At 45.5% G+C, this 23,567-nt stretch overlaps 1 protein-coding gene across 4 annotated transcripts in view; it reads left to right on the plus strand.

Annotated features, from left to right (window-relative positions):
- The window catches only part of PDCD11 (programmed cell death 11), a 618,996-nt gene that overhangs the window by 511,430 nt on the left and 83,999 nt on the right, over nucleotides 1-23,567 (plus strand). For all 4 annotated transcript variants that reach the window (XM_085606675.1, XM_085606679.1, XM_085606671.1 and 1 more), the window contains exons 27-29: nucleotides 7,436-7,558; nucleotides 7,698-7,820; nucleotides 22,138-22,318. In XM_085606675.1, the coding sequence (XP_085462801.1) occupies nucleotides 7,436-7,558; nucleotides 7,698-7,820; nucleotides 22,138-22,318 (427 nt within the window). The remainder of the gene's footprint in view (nucleotides 1-7,435; nucleotides 7,559-7,697; nucleotides 7,821-22,137; nucleotides 22,319-23,567) is intronic.

The following is a 23,567-nucleotide window of genomic DNA, read 5'->3' on the forward strand; positions in this document are numbered from 1 at the left end:
TAATGCCAATAGCTTAAACTCGCGTAAATGCTAAACCTATTGCATTGCGTGCACATCGGCTGTCCGGGCAAGTGCACATCTCCCGTCCCCCTTCAGCAACCAAGTCGACGACAATAGATCTTGCCAATACATCTACATAGACATTCTATAAACACAGGCAGGTGACCACATACACATACAAACACACCAAGTCGACGACAATGGATCTCGCCAAGGCGAGCAACGCATGCGCTGTGTCGCTAGCCAGAACCTAAAAAGGAAGTTTTGGGCCTGGTAAGTAGCGTGCAAGGTCAACATTGCATTTTAAAACTGCGCACACAGGCTCTGCCGTGGCAGGCCTGAGACAGGTTTGAAGGGTTACTCATGTGGGTGGACCAACCAGTGCTGCAGACCCACTAGTAGCATTTAATTTATAGGCCCTACGCGCACACAGTGCACTGTACTAGGGACCTATTAGTAAATCAAATATGCCAATAAAAGAGTCCTAAAGCCAGCAAAAACGAACTTCAACACAGTCAAAAAACAAGAGGCCAGAAGCAAAAAGACAGATGGAAACCATGGCCGAAGATGCCAGGTCTAACACGTGTCCCCCCACATCGGAAAGTGGGGAGAACTACCCGACCTTTTGGGAATGCTTTTCACTAAGGTGGAAGAACCCGGAAAGATCATCAGCATTGGCGTTTTCTGATCTAGAGCGGTGTTCTACTGTAAGACAATTACCTGTAGGAAGATTAATCACCACAACAGTTTAGGATTGTAATGCCTCATCTGGATAAATCTTCTGTGGGGCCTGTGGTCTGTCTGAACCCGGAAGTGAGCCCCAAACAAGTAGGATCTTCGCTTCTTCAGCACCCAGACCACAGCATAAACTTTCCTTTCTATTGTGCTCTTCCTCTTTTCCTTGGGAAGTAACCTCCTACTAATGAAGGCTACAGGTTGATCTATGCCCTCTTTGTTTAGCTGTGGGAGCGCAGCCCAGCACGCCATGCTCCGAGGCATCAGTCTGCCATGCACATGGCCATCTTCAGGCGACAAAAGCAGTCTTGCACACCTTTGTCTAGATCACCTGACGTGGCTGCTTCTTAGAAGTCAGCTCTGTCAAGGGGGCAACAATGGTGCTGTAGCCCTCGACGAATTTCCTGTAATATCTAGTGAGACTTAAGAAGGCTCTCACTTCTGTCTAGGTCTTGGAGGGCCCAAGCCAGAATGGTGTCTATTTATGGTTGTAGGGGCTGCACTTTGCCTCCCCCTACTTGGTGACCCAAGTAAACTATAGAATCCTGCCCTATCTGGCACTTACTGGCCTTGATAGTGAGGCCTGCACTCTGCAGGGCCCTCAACACTTCTCCAAGGTGGTGCAAATGGTCCTCCCAACTGGAGCTGAAGACTACACTGTCATCAAGGTAGGCAGCACTTAAGTTCTGCAACCGAGACTGGACCAACCTCTGGAAGGTGGCAGGGGCGTTCTTCAACCCAAAAGTCATGACCCGGAACTGGTAGCGCCCTTCCAGCTTTGAAAACGCTGACCTCTGTTGTGCCCCCTCGGTCAAGGCAACCTGCCAGTACCCAGATGTTAAATCAAATGTGCTGAGGAACTTGGAAGCTCCAAGCCGATCAATGAGCTCATTAGTTCTTGGGATGGGGTGCGTGTCAGTCTTAGTGACCGTATTGAGAGCACGGTAGTCTACACAGAACCGGAGTGCAGGTGTAACACTGGGTGGTGCAGCCTTGGGGACCAAAACCACTGGGCTGGACCAAGGCTTGTTGGAGGGCTCAATAGCCCCTAACTCCAACATCTTGGAGACTTCATCTTTGATGCTGGCCCTCACTCTGTCAGACAACCTGTAAGACTTGTGCTGAACATGAAGGCTATCCCCTGTGCCAATGCCATGAGTGCATCAATGGGTGACTTCTGGGATGCGTGTGAACAGAGAAGCAAACTGTCCAGCAACTGACAGTCTCTCTGCTGCTCCAGAGTCAAAGTTGTGGAGAGGCTCACACCCTCTACTTATCTATCCTGCTCTTTGGAAGACATGAGGTCTGGGAGAGGTTTACTCTCTTCTTTCACCCCATCATCTGTGAGCAAGAGCACAGTCTTCTCAGACCTCTTGAAGTGGGGCTTGAGGCGATACGTGTTCAGGACCCTCAAAGGGTTCTTAGGATTATGCAAGTCTACCATGTAGGTGATGTCACTCTTGTGCTCCTTCACCTCAAACGGGCAATACCAGTGGTCTTGAAGAGCATGGGACTCTACGGGTACCATCATCCACACCTCTTGACCAGGCTGAAACTCAGAGTGGTATACTGGTTACACCAGCGTGTCATGTCTTCCTGGCTAGCTTCCAGATTCTCCAGAGCGAGTTTTCAGATGTGGGATGTCTGGTTGCAGAAGGCCAGCATGTAACTGAACACATTTAGTGGTGGCTCCTTTGGGAGCTTGCTTCTAACCCTCCTTCACCAAACTGAGAGGTCCTCTCACAGGGTGCCTGTGCAGGAGTTTAAAACAGCTGAAGCCAACCCCCTTCTGTGGTACCTCCCTAAAGGCACATAAAAGACATGGCAAGAGGACGTCCCACTTATGTCTTATGGGTTCAGAGATGCACATAATCATGCTTTTGAGGGTACGGTTGACACTTTCAACCAACCCACTGGTTTGGGGGGTGGAGAACTTGTAGGTTACTTCACCCACCTTCCACATGGCCTTCATGTTCCAGGACATGAAGCTGCTACCAAGGTCAGATACAACCTCCTTGGGGAAACCCACGCGGCTAAAGATCTCCATCAGTGCCCTGGCAACGGTGGGCGCAGTCTCTCAGAGGGATAGCTTCTGGGTACCTGGTGGCATGGTCCACCAAGACCAGGACGAACCTGATGCCCATGGCTGTTTTGGGATCCAAAGGCCCCACAATGCCAATGCCCACCCTCTCAAAAGGGGTGCTCACAACAGGAAAAGGTTGCAGGGGAGCCTTACATTTCTCCCTGCCATGCCACTTGCCTGGCACGTAGGACAGGACCTGCAGAATGCATCTGAGGCCTTCCTAATTTGAGGCCAATAAAAGATGGTGACAAGCCTGTCAAAGGTTTTGTCTTGCCCCAAATGACCTGCTATGGGGCACATCATGAGCTAGAATCAGTAGGAAGGCTCTGAAGGGCTGGGGTACCACCAGCACATGGGCTGCCCCAGGCTCAGCAACCTTAGACTCAATATACAGCAGACCATTCTCCCAGTAAATCAGGTAAATTCCAGAGGCGTCACCAGCTGCCTGGGTCTCGTCCGGCTTCCGAAGACCCACAAGAGCAGAGCATTATTTCTGCCTTGTGCAGAACTCCTCCCTAGAGGGACCTCCATCCTGCTGCCAGTGGGACAGCTCAGGCAGGTTCCCGAGTTCAGCTACATCTTCCTCCATAGGTTCCAGAATGTTCCCCTCAGGTTCAGCCTCCTCCCAGACTGTGGTAATTTCAGGGGCGGTTTCAGGCTCCAGATCGTTCTTATCACCCTTACATGCTGCCAAGGACTGTGTGGTCAGGCACACCCACTCAGGCAATCCTCTCATCTCCAAGTGCGACATGAGCTCCGCCTCCTTCCAGGCGGTATACTCCAGGTTGTTGCTTTACCAAAGGCGATGATGGACGGAGCGTTTGAGCTAATCAAACACTCACTCCCAGTCAACTGATCTGGATTTAATCCATCATCATTCTTTAGCTCACTCCACCACCACAGTTCAGACATAGCCACTCAGGCAATCATCTCATCTCCAAGTGCGACATGAGCTCCGCCTCCTTCCAGGCGGTATACTCCAGGTTGTTGCTTTACCAAAGGCGATGATGGACGGAGCGTTTGAGCTAATCAAACACTCACTCCCAGTCAACTGATCTGGATTTAATCCATCATCATTCTTTAGCTCACTCCACCACCACAGTTCAGGCATAGCCATATGCAAATTAGTCTGACCCTGTGCCTCATGGGAACAGTCCAGCCTGAACTGCCAAGCCATGTCTTGCCTGGACCAGAAACAAGCATCCTGGGACCGGTTTCGGTTTCAAAACCCTCATCAGCCAGGCTATCTTGAATCCAGCGGCAAAGTGAGCAAGGGACCCACGTCTGGGCATACCCTGCCAACTTAGGGCGAACAAAGCAATACCAAAGGGGATGATGGACGGAGCGTTTGAGCTAATCAAACACTCACCCCCAGTCAACTGATCTGGGTTTAATCCATTATTCTTTAGCTCACTCCACCACCCCAGTTCAGACATAGCCATATGCAAATCAGTCTGACCCTGTGCCTCATGGGAACTATCCAGCCCGAACTGCCAAGCCATGTCTTCCCTGGACCAGAAACAAGCATCCTGTGACCGGTTTCGGGTTCATAACCCTCATCAGCAGGCTATCTTGAATCCAGTGGCAAAGTGAGCAAGGGCCTGGCACTTAGGACAGGACCTGCAGAATGCATCTGAGGCCTTCCTAATTTGAGGCCAATAAAAGATGGTGACAAGCCTGTCAAGGGTTTTGTCTTGCCTCAAATGACCTGCTATGGGGCACATCATGAGCCAGAACCAGTAAGAAGGCTCTGAAGGGCTGGGGTACTACCAGCACATGGGCTGCCCCAGGCTCAGCAACCTTAGACTCAATATACAGCAGATCATTCTCCCAGTAAATCGGGTAAGTTCCAGAGGCGTTACAAGCTGCCTGGGCCTCGTCCGACTTCCGAAGACCCACAAGAGCAGAGCATTATTTCTGCCTTGTGCAGAACTCCTCCCTAGAGGGACCTCCATCCGGCTGCCAGTGGGACAGCTCAGGCAGGTTCCCCAGTTCAGCCACATCTTCCTCTGTAGGTTCCAGAATGTTCCCCTCAGGTTCATCCTCCTCCCGAACTGTGGGAATTTCAGGGGCGGGTTTCAGGCTCCAGGTCGTTCTTATCACCCTTACATGCTGCCAAGGACTGTGTGGTCAGGCACACCCACTCAGTCAATCATCTCATCTCCAAGTGCAACGTAAGCTCCACCTCCTTCCAGGCGGTATGCTCCAGGTCATTTCTGAGCAGACAGTCCACAGGCATGGATGGACCCACAGCTACCCTAAAGGAACCTGAGCTACCAAACATTGACGCTCAGCAACCACTTGGTGAACCACATTGAGGACTACCTGCTCTGAAGACATTACCAGATGGTAGTGCTGGCTCCTGTGTCTCTCAGAGCCTCCACCCTCTTCCCTTTGATGGTCACCCACTGCCTGTACTTCCTAGTATTGTCAGGCATGAGTGTTCTCTGGACCATCTTGCTGTCACCAAGGGACACTAGGGTCATCTCAGCTGCCCTCCACTACTAACTGGGACCAACTCCTCCCCAAGTTCTTCACTCTCCATCCCCAGTGACTGCCCATTGGTGGGGGGCTGTGCTCGCTTAGGACACTTGGGATCCCCTTTGAAGTGCCCTTCCTGATTACACTCAAAACACTTCAGGGGTCCCTTCCCTGCAGGCTTTCCTTGAGGGGACCACCTATTCTCAACAATAACCTTAACTGCATGAAGGGGTCGAAACGTTGACCATTGCTCCCTTTTGGATACAAGCTCTGACGACTGAGATTTGTTATCTGCGTCAATACAGTGCTATGATTTTTTGTAATACTTTGCCTGTTAGGTTGGACAGGTTTCAACATGTAAATTTATTGTACATATGGCACCTTACCGGCACATTACCTTTCCTTTTCTGCAACCCTCACGCACGCACATTCCTCTTGAGCACCTCTCCTCTTCTCCTCCTCCTGAGCACCATTTTTTCAAATGTGTAGACAATTGTGTTGTCTCCAACAATGTATTGATGTCTAAGAAAAGAAATTGCATTTGTTGCAGATACCTGATGGTTATGCCCTGAATGGTTTTATGACCTTTTTATGAAATTAACACTACTGTGACCGCTTTTTTGCTGTACTGCAGTTCTACCCGGGTCCGGTAGTATTTCGGGTTACCCCATTGATATATAACTTCCTTTATTTTGGGCGTATTCTGATATTAAGATTATGGTTTACATTGCCACTTCATGGATGTGCTACTCATGGACTTAAACCATTGAAACATGTAGATCAAGCATACATAATGGTATTAAAGGTACTTATTGTATTATATGCAAAGGAAATATATATGGTTGTAGAGAAGAGTTTATCATATTTTTAAACTCAGTTGTATCCTTTGTCTATCATAATCTGCCCATAGGGACTAAAATTGGCAAACTCCGATTATCATGAAATCAGTGTATCTAAATGATCAAGAAGCAAATCACAAACATTCATGTAGGGAAAACTAGGGACAAATAAATGTACCCACACATTTGTATGTGGTCACGAGCCTCTGAAATTATTTAAGCACAGATTGAGTTGAGCTTTAAGTTCAGCTTTAACGTACCCAAGTACAAATAACATTTTTGTGGCCACTGAACCATTAGTGATCAGGTTCTCCAAGCTTTCTTACAGGAATGTCATCAGATCCAGTTGCAGTGGTTAAATTAGACTATAAACTAATAATATAATTTGGTGTTTTATACAGCCTTCATGCTGCTAAGTGGCACTGTTATGTATTTTCCCTCTCCAATGCTACTTCAGCTTCTGTAACCCCAATCAATGAAAATCCAAATCCAGGTTCTTGCAGAAGCAAGCTACAGTAGGAAGAGATGGTGATAACATATCCACAACTCTGGTTCTATCTTCACCATGCACTGTCATTTTCTAGGAGTAGTTAAGAGAAGAGGGAGAACTATTATATGAGCAGAAATTCATCAACAGTTGAGAAATATTCTCACATTGTCTGGTTTCATGTGCGTAGGTGCTGAGTGTGCAGACTCCAGGCTCGTTGTTCTATACCTTGCCATTCGGAGGTTGGACAAACGCCCACGTACTCCCACATGGTGACCATAGTCCCCATCCCATCCTATTGTTTAGGATGAAAACTATCAGACTTGGAAAACACTTAGTGAGACTGTGGAAGAGCTTCTCAAAAACTACAAGACACCTGTTCCTCATCTTGGCTGAATTTAGATACTCCCACTGTCAAGAGGTGTCTCTCTTATTTAGGCCAATTTAAAAAAAAGGCTGAATCAAAATACTCTTGAGGTGTCTCAAAGTATCTGTAGACCACTTCCATCACATAACCCGGCCAAATCTTACCCTTTCTTTTTTCTTCTTGAATGATGTTCCATCTGGTTCCAAAGGTATATTAGAGGGTCTGTATTGTTAACATAAAAATTCACAAATTCCATCTTGTGCAACATACACGATACTTAGAATATAGGCGATAACAAATCATGCAAATCAGTGTTTTATTCCAAGTACTTATCTCCACATACATTTATTCAAAGTACTTCTCTCCACATACATTTAAAGCACAGAGTTGGGAAAATGAGCACTCTTTAACTGATATTTATTTTATAATTGTTTTTTTCTCAGGACAAATCCAAGGAGCACTGAGAAAGTGGTAGATCGTGAGATTACATGCATCACTGATATTCAAGAAGGACAGTTGATAAGAGGCTATATGAAATCAGTCCAGGATGAAGGCGTGTTCATCAGGTGGGAAGTGTAGTTTTTCATTAACGTAACCAAAAGTCTAAAGATGTTACCTTCAAGTCAAATTCAATTTCATTGTTCAGCTATATTGTCTTTAAATATTTACCAGTGACAAAATAACATAACCTTTTTTTTTTTTTAGTTTGTCTGCCTCTATTGTGGGTCGTGCCCAGTTCAAGCATGTTTCGCAGTTCTTTGTCAGTGACCATTCTGTGTACAAGTCGTATATAAAGCCAGGGCAGCTCCTCACAACCAAAGTTCTGAGGTAAGGTTCTGTGTATGGTGCAGCATGTGTTATACAGCGTTATCTTTGCTTCAAGACTGTTATTGGTTCATTATGCCAGCATCTGTATTTTGAGTGTTATGTCAGATGAAAGGGAATACAAGGCTAATAGTGATATGTAATGGTAAAGTGGGAGAAAAGGCTGCCTGGAGATTTGTGGGGCTGCTATTGGAGTAGTAGTTTAAACGAGGATTACTCAGAACATGCAGAACCGTTGTAGAAGACAATAGTCCAAGATGTGTAATGCAAAGAATCTGGAACTGTGCCTTTTTGTGCAACTCTTCAAAGCTACACTTCTCCTTTTTTCAACAAAACCCTAAGTAGCCCTTTTATATATAAAGTGAGAGACAAGTTGCTCTGTCTTTTACACACTTGCAATAATACTTCGGTATGACCCTCATTATCCTGTTTAACACTGAAATATAATCTTGAAAACATTGTGCATATGTTTTCACTACTATCAAGAAGTAATGCATGTGACATTGAAAAACACTGGAAGCCAATGTGAAAGGCACCCCTTTGAACCGCAAATCACACTCCATTGTTATAAAATTCACTTGGTTCTTCACATCTTGATCCACCTCAGTCCATTGTTCTACCAGTTGCAGATCTAAAGTCAAATACACCTTAGCCGCATCCAACATACCCATCAAATTATTAATATCAGCTAATAGCTTGAATGTTGCCATTTAAATCACTCAGAGCAATGCATAAGAGCCAATTGTTGTCACCCTTGGTAGAACAAGTGGAGACACCTACAGTATTGATTCTACTTCTTCAAAAACACCTTCTGCTTAATTTCATCCAGCTTCTTTTTTCAATTCATATCTAAAAGAAAGGGGCACTTCATTTAATTTTTTGGGTCTAAATGATCTCATCAATTGGCTATAGGCAGAATTTGTGTGCATGATTGTGTGGATTTCTCAAACTTTCAGAAACCACATTAGCAAATTCTTGTACTATATCCTCACTTCCCATTTACTCCACAGAAAATACCTGCTACACTTCTAAGATATTAGCTTTTGTCTTTAATTTAGTCTGGTCCTTGGGTAAAATATTCCAAAGATGTCCTTGTTGATCACTTGGTCTGACAGCCTGTGGACTCAATGGTCTGAGCCAGCTTCAAATAGTGATGTATGTATATTTTGCTTCTGTCTTCCCCAACTCATGCAGCTTGGCATTCATTTAATACAAAATTAGCCTCTCCTATCGGAAAGAGACTGTAGTTATAGATCCCTTACCTTAGAATTACCCCAAGGGTCAGACTGGATCCAGATACATTTTTTGGTAGCAGTACCCCTGCATGTCAGTAGGTGGCGGTGGTCAACTCCGCGTTTGTGGTCGGCGTTGTGGTCGCAAGGATGACATCGCGGTGTCTATTTAAACGCCACCCCTGCTCTCTGACGTCACTTCTTTCTTTTTCGCCCCAGCCAGTGCAGATCCGGAGAGAGCGTGCCCCTCAGTATTTTTTTACTAAACTTTTTTCGACTTTTGTCGACCTCTTTTTCGAGTCTTCGACTCCTTTTGCACGAGGGATGTCCCATCGTCGGACAGGATTCAAGCCCTGTGACTCCTGTCACAAGCTGATGTCGGTCGCCAATCTGTACCTCATGTGACTTTGGTGCCTGGTGCGCGGCCACAATCCGAAGTTGTGCTCCGACTGCCGGGCCATGAACCTGAAGTCTTTGCCGGAGCGGTCCCGAAAGCCTTTGGAGGCCCAGCAGTCCACTCTGGGTCGTTCAAGGTCCTGGTCGAGAGGAAGGTCACTGGACCGGTCGTGGAGTCCCCACCACTCATCTGCAAAGTCTTCGCACTCCTCCGGTAAGTCGAAGCACAAGAAGAAAGTGAAGAAGCATAGTTGCTCTTCGCCTTCTCCTCGTCCGGCCGACGCATTGTGGGACCCGGAGCGTCGTCGCTCTCTTGCTCAGTCTTCCGAGCCCGCTTGGAGGGCTTCGCGATTCCCTCTCTTTCTCGGAGCGTCTCCTGTTCAGCTTCCTGCATTTCACGAAGCACTCCATAGCATTTTTTGACAGCCTGACTTGGCAGGCGCGCCTTCTGTCACCTAGACTAACCATCATGTGAACATATTCAACCTCTCCATTTGAAGAAATTTGAGAAAAATGGCAAACACATCGTCAGAACTGATATCGCAAGATTTTTTGTTCACTAAGTTCACTTGCAAACTCTTCGGAGTAGTCCAATAACAGCAGGCCAACTGTCACACCTTTGCCTGTGGCTCATGCGGGTCAGTTTCTATGCTGAGCCTTGCTCAGAAACTTCTGTTAGCCATCTAGGAAATCCTGCTATTTCAGGAAATTAGCCAACCATTTGACAAGGTATCTTTCTATTTACTTGACCTGACTAGGGAACAATATGATATTGCGGAAATTCTTCAAATAAGAAGGCACTTGAACCTTTGTTTTGGGAGTCGGAGAAGTAGGAATGCACTTTAGTACAAACATCCGGTGCTTGCCTGAAGGAGAATGAGATGTTAAGGATTGGACAAGTCTTGCTGCTGATGGTGGGCATTAAATCCTCTAGGATGGAAAAAAAATACTGGGATTATCCAGTAAGCCAGACATGAGGGTCAAGAGAACTTGGCACACTTTAACTTCATCCAACTCAGGAAGAAAGTAGATGGTAAAATAATTGGTTATGAATAAACGTTAATCATTGAACATGACACCCATATCTTGGACCACGAGTGAAAGTGATGGTGATGCAACCCATAGTTGAGGGAGCCACGGCAGCTCGACTCAGATCCTGCCTCGTTGCGGAGTGGATGGATAACGGCTTCCTTAAAATTAATGAAGGAAAGACGGAGGTACTGGTTCTAGGAAAACAGCCTACTATCTGGTCCACTGCTTGGTGGCCAGATGCCCTTGGACTAGTACTGTCCCCGAAGCAAAATGTAAAAAATCTCTTCTTTGAGTTTGACACCAACCTCTTTTGATAGCCAGGTGACATGCCTGGCTGGAAAATTTTTGGGTATTTTGGAAAACACTCAGCAAAATCTTGAGTCTCCTTCCAGTAGCCGCTAGGAAATCTATAGTCCAGGCACTGGTAATAGCCAGGCTGGTCTATTGTAATGTGCTCTACTTTGGTATTTCTCCAAATGTACAACAGAACAACTTCAGAGTGTGCAGAATGCAGCAGCATGTCTGCTGCGTAATCCTTCCAGGCTCTCTTGCATGAACTCTGCCCCTATCAAACACCACTGGCATCCTGCTTGCAAAAGAAAAGCTTTCAAACCTATGTGCTTTTGCCATAAAATCCTTTACGGGAAAGGCCCCCAATACCGGACTATGTTAGTGAAACCTTACTATCCTGGAAGAAGCTTGCTATCTACAGGGGTGCTCTTGTTGAGATACCCTTGCCCAATTAAGCTAGAATAGGAGGATGTTCTTTTAGCTTTCTTGCCTCTAAAATGTGGAACTCTTTGCGGAAAACTCCTCTAAGGAACTGTATGCTACTCTTAAAGAGATCTCATCCCTAGAGAGGACTATGACCACACCTACCAGTTCTGTGGAGCGGTGCAATCAGATCGCCAATTGTTTTCCTATTGAAAATATAAAATATATACAATACCTTCCCTGAGGAAGCCTGCAATCGCCCTGCCGCACAGTCTGAGAGATCTATTGAGCTGGGTTTCAATCCTTTTAAAGAAATTCTATCTCCCCCAGTGACAGAGCTCATGGGGGTGGCTCTAAGTATTAAATCAGGCTCCCCTACTGATCCTGCAACTCCAAGCAAAATGAGGGAGGGCATAGTACCCTATGTGCAGCAACTTATGAACTTATCTTTTAAATGTGGGGAGGTCCTCAGGACATGGAAGCATGCGATTGTCCTACCTTTAAAGAAAAAGCCCTCGGCTAACCCCAAGCTGTTGGAAAGTCTTCGTCCCATCTCTCTACTTCCGTACATCGATAAAATTACGGAGAAGATGGTGAAGAAACAATTTTAGTGGCTCACATTAAGCACCACAATCTTCTACACCCTTCTCAATCATGTTTTAGAGCCTCATATTCAACTGAGTCAGCACTTCTTTTTGCTACAGAGTCTCTAGGGAGACGGGTGAATGCTGGTCAGACTGCTGCCTTGGTCCTGTTGGACCTAAGTGCAGCCTTCGACACGGTATCCCACAAACTCCTACTTCAACATCTCCGAGCGCGCAAATTGGATGGAGAAGCATGAAAGTGGATGCGATCCTTTTTACAGGACCATAGCTTCCAGGTTATGCAGCACCCTTACCAATCAAAAACGTTGCCACTCCTACAAGGGGTTCCACAGGGCTCTATTCTGAGCCCCACTCTTTTTAATCTTTACATCGGCCCTTTGGCAGATATTATGGATAAATGCAAGATCACCATGGTTTCATATGCGGATGACACCCAGCTCGTAGTGATCATAGCACAGGACTCTAATGAATCAGCTATGCAGTTTTCCTCCTTTATCAATGATCTGGCTTCATGGATGTCGAATAACTGCCTAAAGCTGAACGGTAGCAAGACGGAGGTTATGGTCATTGGGAAATCTCCCTCCATTTGGTACTCAGCTTGGTGGCCCCAGAGGCGGAAGCCCGTCCTCACGCTTAAAGTGTGGCTCGATCCTAAACTATCCTTCGAGTCCCACGCTAGGAAGTTGGCAGGGAGATGCTTTGGCACCCTCAAAATGCTAAGGAAAACCTTAGACATTCTTCCCGTATCGGCAAGAAAAACTCTAGTCCACACTCCTGCAATACCTACAGCGCATTTAGAATGTGGCGGCACGCCTAGTTCTCAATCTACCTAGGCGGGACTCAGCGACGAAAGCCCTTGATTCCCTCCACTGGCTGCCAGTTAGAAAAAGAATGATCTTTAAAGCCATATGTTTCTGTCACCGAAGTCTACAGAGGAAAGGTCCTAGCTACCTGTATGATCTCTTGACCCCCCACAACCCCACTCGGCAGCTGAGATCGACAGGTGCTCATCTGCTCAAAGTACCGGAAATTAAAAGGTCAAGGATGGGTGCACGCTCATTTGGCTATCTGTCAGCCAAAAATTAAAACACCATGCCACCTCAGCTGCGCGCTGAAAAATCTGAGTCCGTCTTTCATAGAGGCCTGAAAACCTGGCTGTACCAGCTATAGCCCTGTCTCCCTATCTGACTCTCGCTGTAACTGTTTCTATAGCGCGGGGACACCCCAGTAGGTGTAGCCAGGCGCTTTATAAATTACTTTATTAGTATTATTATTATCTCCTAGACTGAAGTGCTTAGAACCTATCTTCTGGAAAAAACTAAAATAATGGTTCTTTAGACAAACAAAATTCTTTAGTAGTGGGTGCAGCTTAGTTCTCCTGAGCCAGAGCAGAATCTACGCAAACACAGGAGATGATGGACGGAGCGCTGAACCTTTTCAGACACAAACAAATCAAACCCCCCCCCCCCCGTGACAGATCTGGATTGAATCCATCATCGTTCTTTTGCTCACTTAGCCACCTCAGTTCAGACCCAGCTATATGCAACAAATCAGTCTTGAGCCTGTGCCTCATGGGAACAGTCCAGCCCGAACTGCCAAGCCAGGTCTTCCCTGAACCGGAAACAAGCATCCTGGGACCGGTTCTGGGTAACACCCTTCATCAGCCAGGCTAGCTTGAATCCAGTGGCAAAGTGAGCAAGGGGCCCACGTCTGGGCATACCCTGCCAACTTAGGGCGAACAAAGCAAACACAAGCAGATGATGGACGGAGCGCTGAGACTTTTCAGACACTCACCCCCAGTCACAGATCTGGGTTGGTCCTGGGCTCACTGTGCCACTGGAATCAGGCTATCCTGGCTGATGAGGTTTGAAACCCCGAAACCGGTCCTAGGATGCTTGTATCCGGTCCAGGGAGGACCTGGCTTGGCAGTTCGGGCTGGACTGTTCCCATGAGTCACAGGGTCAAGACTGATTTGCATATGGCCAGGTCTAAAGTGGGGTGGCATGGTGAGCAAAAGAATGATGGATTTAACCCAGATCTCATGACTGGGGGTGAATGTTTTGATTTGTTCTGCATTCCGTCCATCAATTGTGTGTCTTTTGCTTTCAGAGCAGAATCTACGAATGAAGTATCCATGCGCTCTATAAATCTTTTATTGTTATTAGTGAAAGGTCAGTCTACAAACTAGAGGGTGTGCCTACGATTAATGTCAGTAAGGCACAGCTAGCTACTTTGCGTTGTTGTTAGGCATGTATGTGACAGCTGATGATCTTATGGTGTTTTGTGTGTCATCTACGTTTCTAGAGTAGAGATTTATGTTCTGCCTCTATGTGAGCCACTCTTACTGCAGAACAGAATGTGATACTGGGTATCCTTAAGGTAATGAAAAGTATCGGGAACAATGTAGGGCTTTTGAATACCACAGGTGATTTCTAATGGCTCAATTAAGGAGGCGTTCAATTTGACCTAGTGGATGTGGTCTGAGTGGCAAGACTTGAGCCACACTAGGTCTGTACCACCTATCAAGAACACCAGGAAAATTGGTCCACAGTATCAAACGCAACAGAAAGAGTATGGAGGTTGAGTGTGCTGGATTGACCTAGTATCTGAAACGAGGCAGTTTTCCTTCAGTTCCATGATCTCCACGTTCATGGAAACCTGACTAAAAGTTACATTCCATGTGTGCTGAGATTTGAGTTATCACCATAATTTCAATGATTTCCAGCAGGGATGGGAGCATAAGAATATTTTCTAGGCTTTCTTAATGTGCATAGGGTTTTGTGGGCACCGAGGAAATGAGGGCATGCATGAGGTCCCATGGAACTTCACCAAATGAAACGTATACATTGTTGACCTATGTTATAAGTGGACAGAAGATAAGAAAGTCAATTTTGTTAATAAGAGCATGTTACCAGGCACAGCTAATGACTTTAAAGGCTTGGTTACCTTTAGTGATGGGATGTTTTGAGTTGGCTATGAACTCTGCAAACATGATGGAGTTCCTCCTAACTAAAGATATGGTGGCAGAGTTTCAAAGTGGGTTTGCAGACTTGTCGAGAGGCTGCTTTCTTTGGAAAGCAAGCAGTGTGTTTGCCTCCAAGATGGTGAGTAGGAGAGCAACCTTCAGTTCCTATTATAAGTGTTTTGGAAGACTTGACAGAGATTGTTGTTTGAGATGTGTTTATCCCAGAGCGCATAGAGTAGATATTTTGCCTGAGGTCTGTTGACATTTCTAGTCCAGCACAGCTGTCCTTGGTCATAGGTTCTACTTTAGAGATGCCCTTATCTGAGGGTGAAATGGACGAGGGCATGATCAGATCTGAAAGATTTGGATACCCAGAAATGCAAAGGCTGGTTAGCTGGCACAAGAGTTAGTCAGGACTGTGGCCTGCCTAGAAGATATTGGGAGTTGCATCGATGGAAAGGTCTGGGGCTCCCAGTGTAGTGGGGCCATGATTGTCCTGATTCCTGATCTTTCACCAGTGTTTGTTTATATAGTCATCCACTGTGATGATAGTCTTCCAAAATAAGTGCCCTGAGGTGGACCATAGGTGTTGTGCTAGATAAACAATATCAGTAGAAACATACGTAGTATTAAAAAAAAATCATCAGTTCAATTATGTTGGCAGGAGATCTTTGCCTGTTGTTACTAAGAGGATGTGGTAATCAAGGGATGTTAACCATTTTTGTCACTATAGAGCCCACACCTGGTTCTGTGTATCATTCTGTCATTGAGATCCTCAAGGTCGAATTAAGGCTATCAAAGTTACTGCAAGGGCTGCACACCACCAGGCATGGTCCTGATCCCTCCCCGTGGTATACTCCATTTCCACAGCCATCATGAGTATTGGCATTGAGATTCAATAGTGGTCTAGACCTGATGGCCTTGTGTATACCAGCTATTAAAGCACATAAGAAAATCCCATTTTAACTATCATTCCACTGGCTCGCTGTGGCCATCACATTTCTCCTGTTCTTGTGGTACTAGACTGATAGATGCTGGAAACTTTTGAGTGCCAGCAGTCCATCCGAGTACAAAGGTACTGGTTACTAGAAGCCTTGGTGTAGAACATAGGACGCTAGATCCAATAGCCTTCAACTAAAATTTGTTTTACTTGCATTTTAATATGTTTTTTCTAGTCTGCTGTTTATAATGGTTATGGTTTACCGGCCAGAAAAAGGTTGTTGCTCTTCCTGAAATGTAGAGGTGCCCAGGTTGATAAATCGTGGTAAGCTGTCTGTTATGTTAGCGAGTTTGTAAAGCCTGGTTACTCCATACTGAGTTTTCCTGTGCTAGGATTTCAACCCCAAAGTGGTAGATAACACATAGCTAAGCCAATTTAGGATTGTCTAAAAAAAAAACAGGTCTTACGTTTCTTCCGAAAGACCACTTCTGAGTGTTCCTGTCTCGGATCGGCTGGGAGGGCGTTCCACAGTTTAGCTGCCAGGAAGTTAAAAGAGTGACCTCCAATTCGTGCTCTTTCTACTCTAGGGATCATGGTGAGTGCGGCTCCTGTAGACCTGAGACATCTGCTAGGATGATACGGCTTAATCAGGGCACTAAGATATTGGGGTCCTTTCTGGTTTAAAATCTTGTGACAAACGCATAAGGCTTTGAAGGATATCATTTTCCAAATTGCAAACCAATGAAGTTTAGCAAGGGCTGAGCCCATCAAAGAGTATCTGTGAATGTTCATAAGCAGCCTAGCTGCAGCATTTTGTACTCTTTAAAGCATTTGTAGACTGCTTTGAGTGGCCCAGAGATACAAAACGTTACAGTAGTCCAGATGGAAGATCAGGAGGGCTTAGACCACTGTATTTTCGTTCGCATCAGGGAACAGACCAAGGACCTTGCGTAGCACTTTTAAAATGCCAAAGCAGACCCCCGATAAGACTGGCTGTCTGGCTATCAAACGAGAGCATGTTATCAAACCAGATTCCGAGGTTCTTAACTTTCTGTTTGAGTTGGGGTTGGTCTCAAGGCATCAGGCCACCATGCAGTGAACCAGATCGAGAGTTGTTTCCCCAAGACCAGGACCTCGTTTTTTTCAGTATTCAACCTAAGGCAGCTGTGGTTCATCCATTCTGCAAACCCCAGCAGACATGATCTAAACCTGTCTGCAAATCTGCCTTTATCTTGTGTCAAGGTGATGATTGATTAGCTGTGTGTCATCGGCATATGACACGATTTTAACGCCATAACTCAAACACGTCAGCAAGGGGATGCATATATAAATTGAACAAGGTTGGGCTGAGAGCAGAGCCTTGTAGCACACCCTTCTGCAGTGAGGAGATGCCAGATGCACATAGCTTTTGGGTCACATGGAAGGTGCTGCCCCATAAAAAGCTGGCCAGGCATCTCAAAGCTTTGTCCCCGACTCCATACCGCCAGAGCCGCTCTAGAAGAAGGCCAGGGGATACGGTGTCGAAGTCAGCGCTCAGATCCAGCATTACCAGAGCAGCCGTCTTACCTCCCTCAGCAATGAGTCTTAGTGACTCTGAAGCAAGCAATAGCTCAGGCTCAGTGCTGTGTTGAGGATAGAACCCTGATAGGGTCTTGTGCACAAGCTCTTTATCCTCCATATACCTCATCACCTGCTGATTAACATGTTTTTCTGCTAATATAGAGAAAAACGGAAGCGGGCATATGGGCCTAAAGTTTCTGGTTTTGTAGGATCCAATGTGGGTTTCTTCAGAAGAGGTACAACTGTGTCATGTTTCCACTCCAGGGGATTTGACCGGTCGTAAACGATAGGTTGAGCAGTTCACATAATGTCGGTAGAATGACTTCCAAACCACGCTCCATCACAGGTGGGACAGAGTCTAATGGAGAGCCAGATTTCACTTTAGCTACAAGGGTGTGAAGTTCTGTCACAGATGCGGTGTTGATACTAAGGAAACCATCCATCAAGACAGTTGGTGAAGGCTAAATATCGGGAAACAAGAACTCTCTAACTTCTTTAGGAAAGGAGTCCTAAATCTTTCCGACCTTCTCTGAAAAAAGTTGTGCGATCTTTTTACTGTTCTCTACTAAGGGAGTAATAGAAGTAGAAGCCTTCTTCAAAGAGGATAAGGATTTCACAATCCGAAAAAGCTCCAGTGAAGAGTTCTGAGCATGCTCAATCTTTTGTGCGTAGTACTGCCTCCAAGTGTGATTGATTTGCTAATGATATCCTTTTAGGGACTCAATGTATTTAGCTTTTTCTAATGTGCTATAGTTTCTGTGCCAGAGATGTTCGAGGCGTTTGTATTATTTCTCCATAAACCTTAATTCCTCACCAAACCATTCCGCTGATGGCGGAGAGCGAGTAGCATTACAGTTTTTCATGGGTGCAATGTCATCCGAAAACTCCGTAATTCAGGTGTCTTCCTAGGAGTTGGCTCAATTAGCACAGCTACTAAGAGAGGGGCAATTTGCACTCAAAGTAGTCATAAAGGTGACAGGGGTAACCTTGGACCACATTTGAGCTTTATAACACCAGTCTACTGATGGGAGTGTGTGCCAAACCAGACATGCAGACCTGAAAAGGGAAACCCAAGTGGTCTGACCATGCCACCGGAGTTAGCAAAATTGGGATCTAGGGTATGGCCCTGTTTATGAGTGTGGACTTGAACCAGTTAAGTGAATTGCAGTATATCTACGTCTTTTATAAGAGACACTATCATACAACATGTTCCGTCTTCAAAATGAAAATTAAGATTGCCCAGGATTAGAAAGTTTGAGTAACGTAGTTCGTAAGGCAGGTAGAATGTGGTTCGTAAGGCAGGTAGAATGACTACTAAAGCAGTTGAAAATTGGGAGGTTAAGCCTGGTGGGCGATAAATCAAAAATCCTGCTGCAGTATGGTTACTGGAAAAGGATAGTGAAAAGAAAGCTGACTTGCAGCCCGCAATTTCTACTTCTAAGAAGTTACACGGGATATGCTTTTTAACAATAACCGCAAATCCTCCTACTTTTTGGGCTGAACTCTCGCCTCTGGATTTCATAATCCTGTGGAATGACTTCAAGTACCTCAGGCGATGCCGTAAGACCGGTTTCAACCAGATAAAGCACCAGTGGCTGGTGATCTATCAAGAAGTCATTAATCTCCAGCTTATGAGTCAGTAGCAAGCAGCAGTTCAATAAATAGCACTGAACTACTGGTGAGGTGGGACCTGCTCTGCAACCCTCGGGTCCCTCATAAGTCGGGCTCGAGAAGGCAAACTCACACTTACAACATCCATTTTCACTCTTGTAGACATCTAGAGAGTGCTTACAGTCCTCTGCAGTGACTGGAGCAATCTGGACAAGCTCGTTAGCCATGTAGCACACAACGGCTGACACTGAACCAGCAAGGGTCCTGGCACCGTCCAGGCACGGACGGGTGATGACGGGCTTGTCTTTAGTGCGCCACTGGCGCACCCACTTAGCGCATCCGTGCAGCTGTCATGCTTAAATAGCCAGAAGGGCGTAGCTAAGGCTTGACAAATAAGCAAAAAAGGCCAATAAAACCAAACTGGAGCTCTGTAGATCCGCTACTACTGGGCAGGCTACTCTCCCAGGTGGAGGTACTGAGAAATAAAAACGGCACAATCAAAAACAATAAAGAGAAAGTGAGAAACAAACCCCTGAACAAAGTAAAACCGGCGGGGCCTGACCTAAGATGGCCGCCGACTGGGACAGTAGCCAGGTTACTCCCTTTACCTAGTACGCTACAAGGAAAAGAATGCAGGGATCGATCAGAGTCACTCACAATAACTCCTCAAGTGAAGCCAAGGTCAACATTCCTTGCCGTGAGGAACAGACCCACCACAACAATCATCTCTTTTGTAGAGGTTAGTTTGGTGGGTGGTAAATATAATGGAAGCATATCAAAATCTAAGGTTCCAATGGACAGCAAAAGTGGAAACTAAACAATTTTGCTATTTATTACTTGGGAATAACCACAGGCATTGTTCCTCTGCTCAACAAATCTTCAAATGTGTTATGTACGAATCTTAAATGGGTCTTGGTGACTGCTTCCAGAGTTCTCGTTTTGTCCACTGTCACATGTGAGTAGCCTATCCAGTCTTCCTTTATTCTTTGCTTTCTGATAGTTGCAGTCCTGCATTTTGTAGTTGGAAAAACAATACTGCAAGCAGCAGAATACAAACAATAAAACAGGGATGATCCAGCCATTCGCCAATGGCATGTGACAAATGTAAGTTTCAAAAACACATTCTTCTTGGAATGATGAGGTCAGTTCCATTACACTCTTTCTCCTCTTCCTGTAATTTTTTGTTTCAAAAATCGTCCTCTACAATGTTTACAACCACGCTCCAGCCCCCACAGTGGGCTAGTTAAACTTAATTCATGTTTTTATATCCTTTGCAAAAGATTATGGCGGGAATTAAACTTCATCTCCAAATGGCCAGTGAATTCTTCTGCCCACTTCTGTTTCTGAACTTCAGTTTGATTTCTGAAGCTTTGCACTGTAGCCACATGAACTTGTCACTTGGTGACCTTGCTGTCAGCTAGGTGGCTCGTCTTGTTCCAGGTTTCACCACAAAATAATGCTGGGTTACTTTTAGACATGGTTTTAACAACTGGGGGTGCCTTTTGTCTGGCATTTTAGGGCTTACTAGTGTGAAACCCTCAGTTGAGAATAATTTGGATAAAGATTTGCAGGTTTGAGGAAGCCCAAGACTGAGTAGCTGACTTTATCGATTTCTTTGTATACTTGGTCCTGTTGGGTTACTTAACACACATAACTGAATCCTGTGAGGCTGTTGGATGCTTCTTTAGAGTAGCAGGATATTGTTTGGTTTATAAGTAGCTGCATCCAGGGCAGAACTGGACATTTTACTTATTGGACATTTCCCCAGGGGCGGAAGCCTTTGAAGAGCGGTTTTTGAAGGTCACCATTGGCCTTCAAAAAGAATCTCCCCCCAACCCCGGATTTATTTTAGCAGACACAGCAGGGACATTTTTTGTAACGACCGTGTTGTAATGGCATGTGGGGTTCCAGTTTGCGGGAAAACGAGACATATTTTCCTGGCCACAATCAAATCATGAGAAGGGCATTTGGAGGAGAACGATCTAACTTTGGAGTGGAGGATATATCTTCTGGATATACCTTCATTCTCATGAACTGTCGGTTTAGTTATCGCTTAAAGCTTGCTGTAATTTCGAGTTATTTCTGTGTGCAAAGCTTATTCTGAACTATACTATGTTAGATCTACCCAGCTCAGTATAACAAAGTGTACTGCTACTTGCGCGCTGTTACAGCTGCCTCTGCGCCCAAATAATTCTAGAGTCCGGCTGCTCTTTAACCATTGAAGAGTGCACTGATGCTTCTGTGCCCTGATTTGGATAACGTCAACCTATGTAATACTCTAGATGTTGAACGTAAATTGAGTCTGGATAGTAGGAGCCTGCGGCTTGCACAGAACCCAGCTGCTGGAAAGCTGAAAGTAGTCTGTCTGGGTGCATTAAATTTAATTTCCACAGGCTTCGTCTGGTGTTTATAGTATACATCAAAATCAACGTCCTTGTTTGCAAGCCTCTGCTGCACTTCGGATCCCATTATTTGGGAATGGCCAGATTCATCAGTAAGCCGAAGCGTTGTCTTTAAATCCTCAGTCGGTCTACCTAAGTTCCTTAAAAAGCGAACACCATAAGGGATAGGCAGGCTTGGTTACAGTGCCAGGTGTGGAGCACCACCCATCTAACATTCATGGCCGTACTGTGCCCGACATGTTGGGTTACCTTTCCTTTCAGTGGACTTGGGGGTTCCGCACTCGGGAAAAATGCAAAAGAAGCTACAGTTGTTGCATGTCCATTTTTTGCACAGTCACATTCTGTATTACGTCCATCACTGGTTGAATGGTACATCTGGTTGTACACATGGTGCCTGTGTGTGTGTCTGTAGGTTACAGGTTCACATCTTGGCAGGTCCGAATGAACAACTCATTCTTTCTGATGTTTCTCTGCTTAATGAAATGATAATTATCAGGCATTGTTAACCTGGTGGTTAAGTGTCATGAGCTGATTTATTTTGTGGTGAGGACTGTTTAAAAAATACGGTTATTTTCATTATTAATTATTTCTGATTGTGAATACCCCCAAAATCAAAGATTGCCCACAGATCACCGGGCAGTATTTCTGTCACCAGTATGATCTGTCTTCTGTACTAGACCAGATTGTGACGTCATTTGCCCCTTTTGAGAGCCAATGACTTGCGGGATACTTATAAATATGGGAAAGGTGCAAATCGGGGGGAGGGGGGTCGACGGATTGGGGGATTTGGTTGGAACTAATAATGTTGACCTTGACAGAAAAAGGATATTATTAGCAGCTGTATATTCGGTTTCTTCCCACAGTGTTGATTCTAGTGCGAACCATGTTGCACTGTCCCTTCTCCCTAAACACACTGAGAAGCCTGATGTGATCCCAGAGTCTCTTGGTCTACCTCTTTGCAAGACGATGAGTGAAAAGAAAATGCGTGAGATAGCCAAACAGCCGAAAGAGAAATTAAAAAGAAAACATACAGAGAGTGAACAGGTATTGTTTGATAAATATATGCAAGTTGTCCCTCCTGTTTCTTCTGTGCCAACCCTCAGCTACTTGCTGAGTATTGTTGCCCCATGTCATGGATCAGAAAAATGTATTTATCCGGTTTTTGATTGCATGCCTTTGTTGTCCATCGCTCTTTAAATACCGTTGTGCAGCCCATCCTAAAAATTTATTTTTTCCTCATACATTTGTGAGGAACTGTAACCTTCTGCTTTGTGTTATGTTCGTTAAGTGTACATTTTCCTACCTCTTCAAGGACCTATATAGGTCTTTTTAAAAGCTTGAGTCGAAACCGCATATGTCGCATTACTATATATGCTGGTTACTACCTTTTAAAGCCAGTGTTCAGTTCTAATAGATTCTCTTGTATACAGCCTGTTAAACTAATCCATGTTGCTCCCATGAAAGAAAAGGACTCTAGGTTCTATCATATCGTTTTTATGGTTTAAATCTGTTTATTGATTGCAGACAAACATTGAAAACAACACCCTCTACTCCAGAGGCACAGTACCAATAAGGCAACCAGGTTGCCTGGCTTGCCGTTACGTAAGGGAAATAAACATGGAGCGAGTGTAAATAATTAAAGGAAAAGCAAAACACATAACGAAATGATACAAACCCCAACAGTACCTCCCCCCTCCCTTTCCCTCGTCCACTTCAACTGGTTGGGGAGGACAGCGTCTGAGGGTCAACGCCGCCGCTTGCGGTGATTCTGGGGAGTAGTATTTGGGATCTGTGTGTCTGCCAAACGCAGCAGCCGAAGGTAGCGGGGGCAGGTTAACTCACGAAACTCAGACACCAATAGAGTGAGAAAAGGCCTCCATAACTCTGGGAACTCGGACCCTCTACCAGCTAAAGTAAGAGTACGTTTCTCCATGCCTAACACCATCCATAGTCTCTGGAGCCATCCAGAGTGTGTAGGGAGCTGGGCAGAGCGCCAGTGTACCAGTATGTTCTGTGACGCTGCGCCTAAGGCAATGGCAATCAGCCTGCCCCTCCGGGATTTGAGTGGGTATGTCAGAGGGTTGGGCAAGCCCAGAAGAATATACGTGGGGAATCGCGGAAGCTGTGTCTCAAAGTGTAAGTCTATTTCGTCCAGAACTTGGGACCAATAGGGCTGTATACAGGTACAACTCCAGAGAACATGTTCCAGGGTGCCCACCCCTCCGCACCCCCTCCAACACAGCGCACTCCGGCGAGAGTCAAAGCGATGCAAGCGCTCTGGCGTATAATACCA

Source organism: Triturus cristatus, chromosome 1_2 (assembly GCF_964204655.1).
Source record: "Triturus cristatus chromosome 1_2, aTriCri1.1, whole genome shotgun sequence".
In the NCBI taxonomy this organism is placed as follows: Eukaryota; Metazoa; Chordata; class Amphibia; order Caudata; family Salamandridae; genus Triturus; species Triturus cristatus.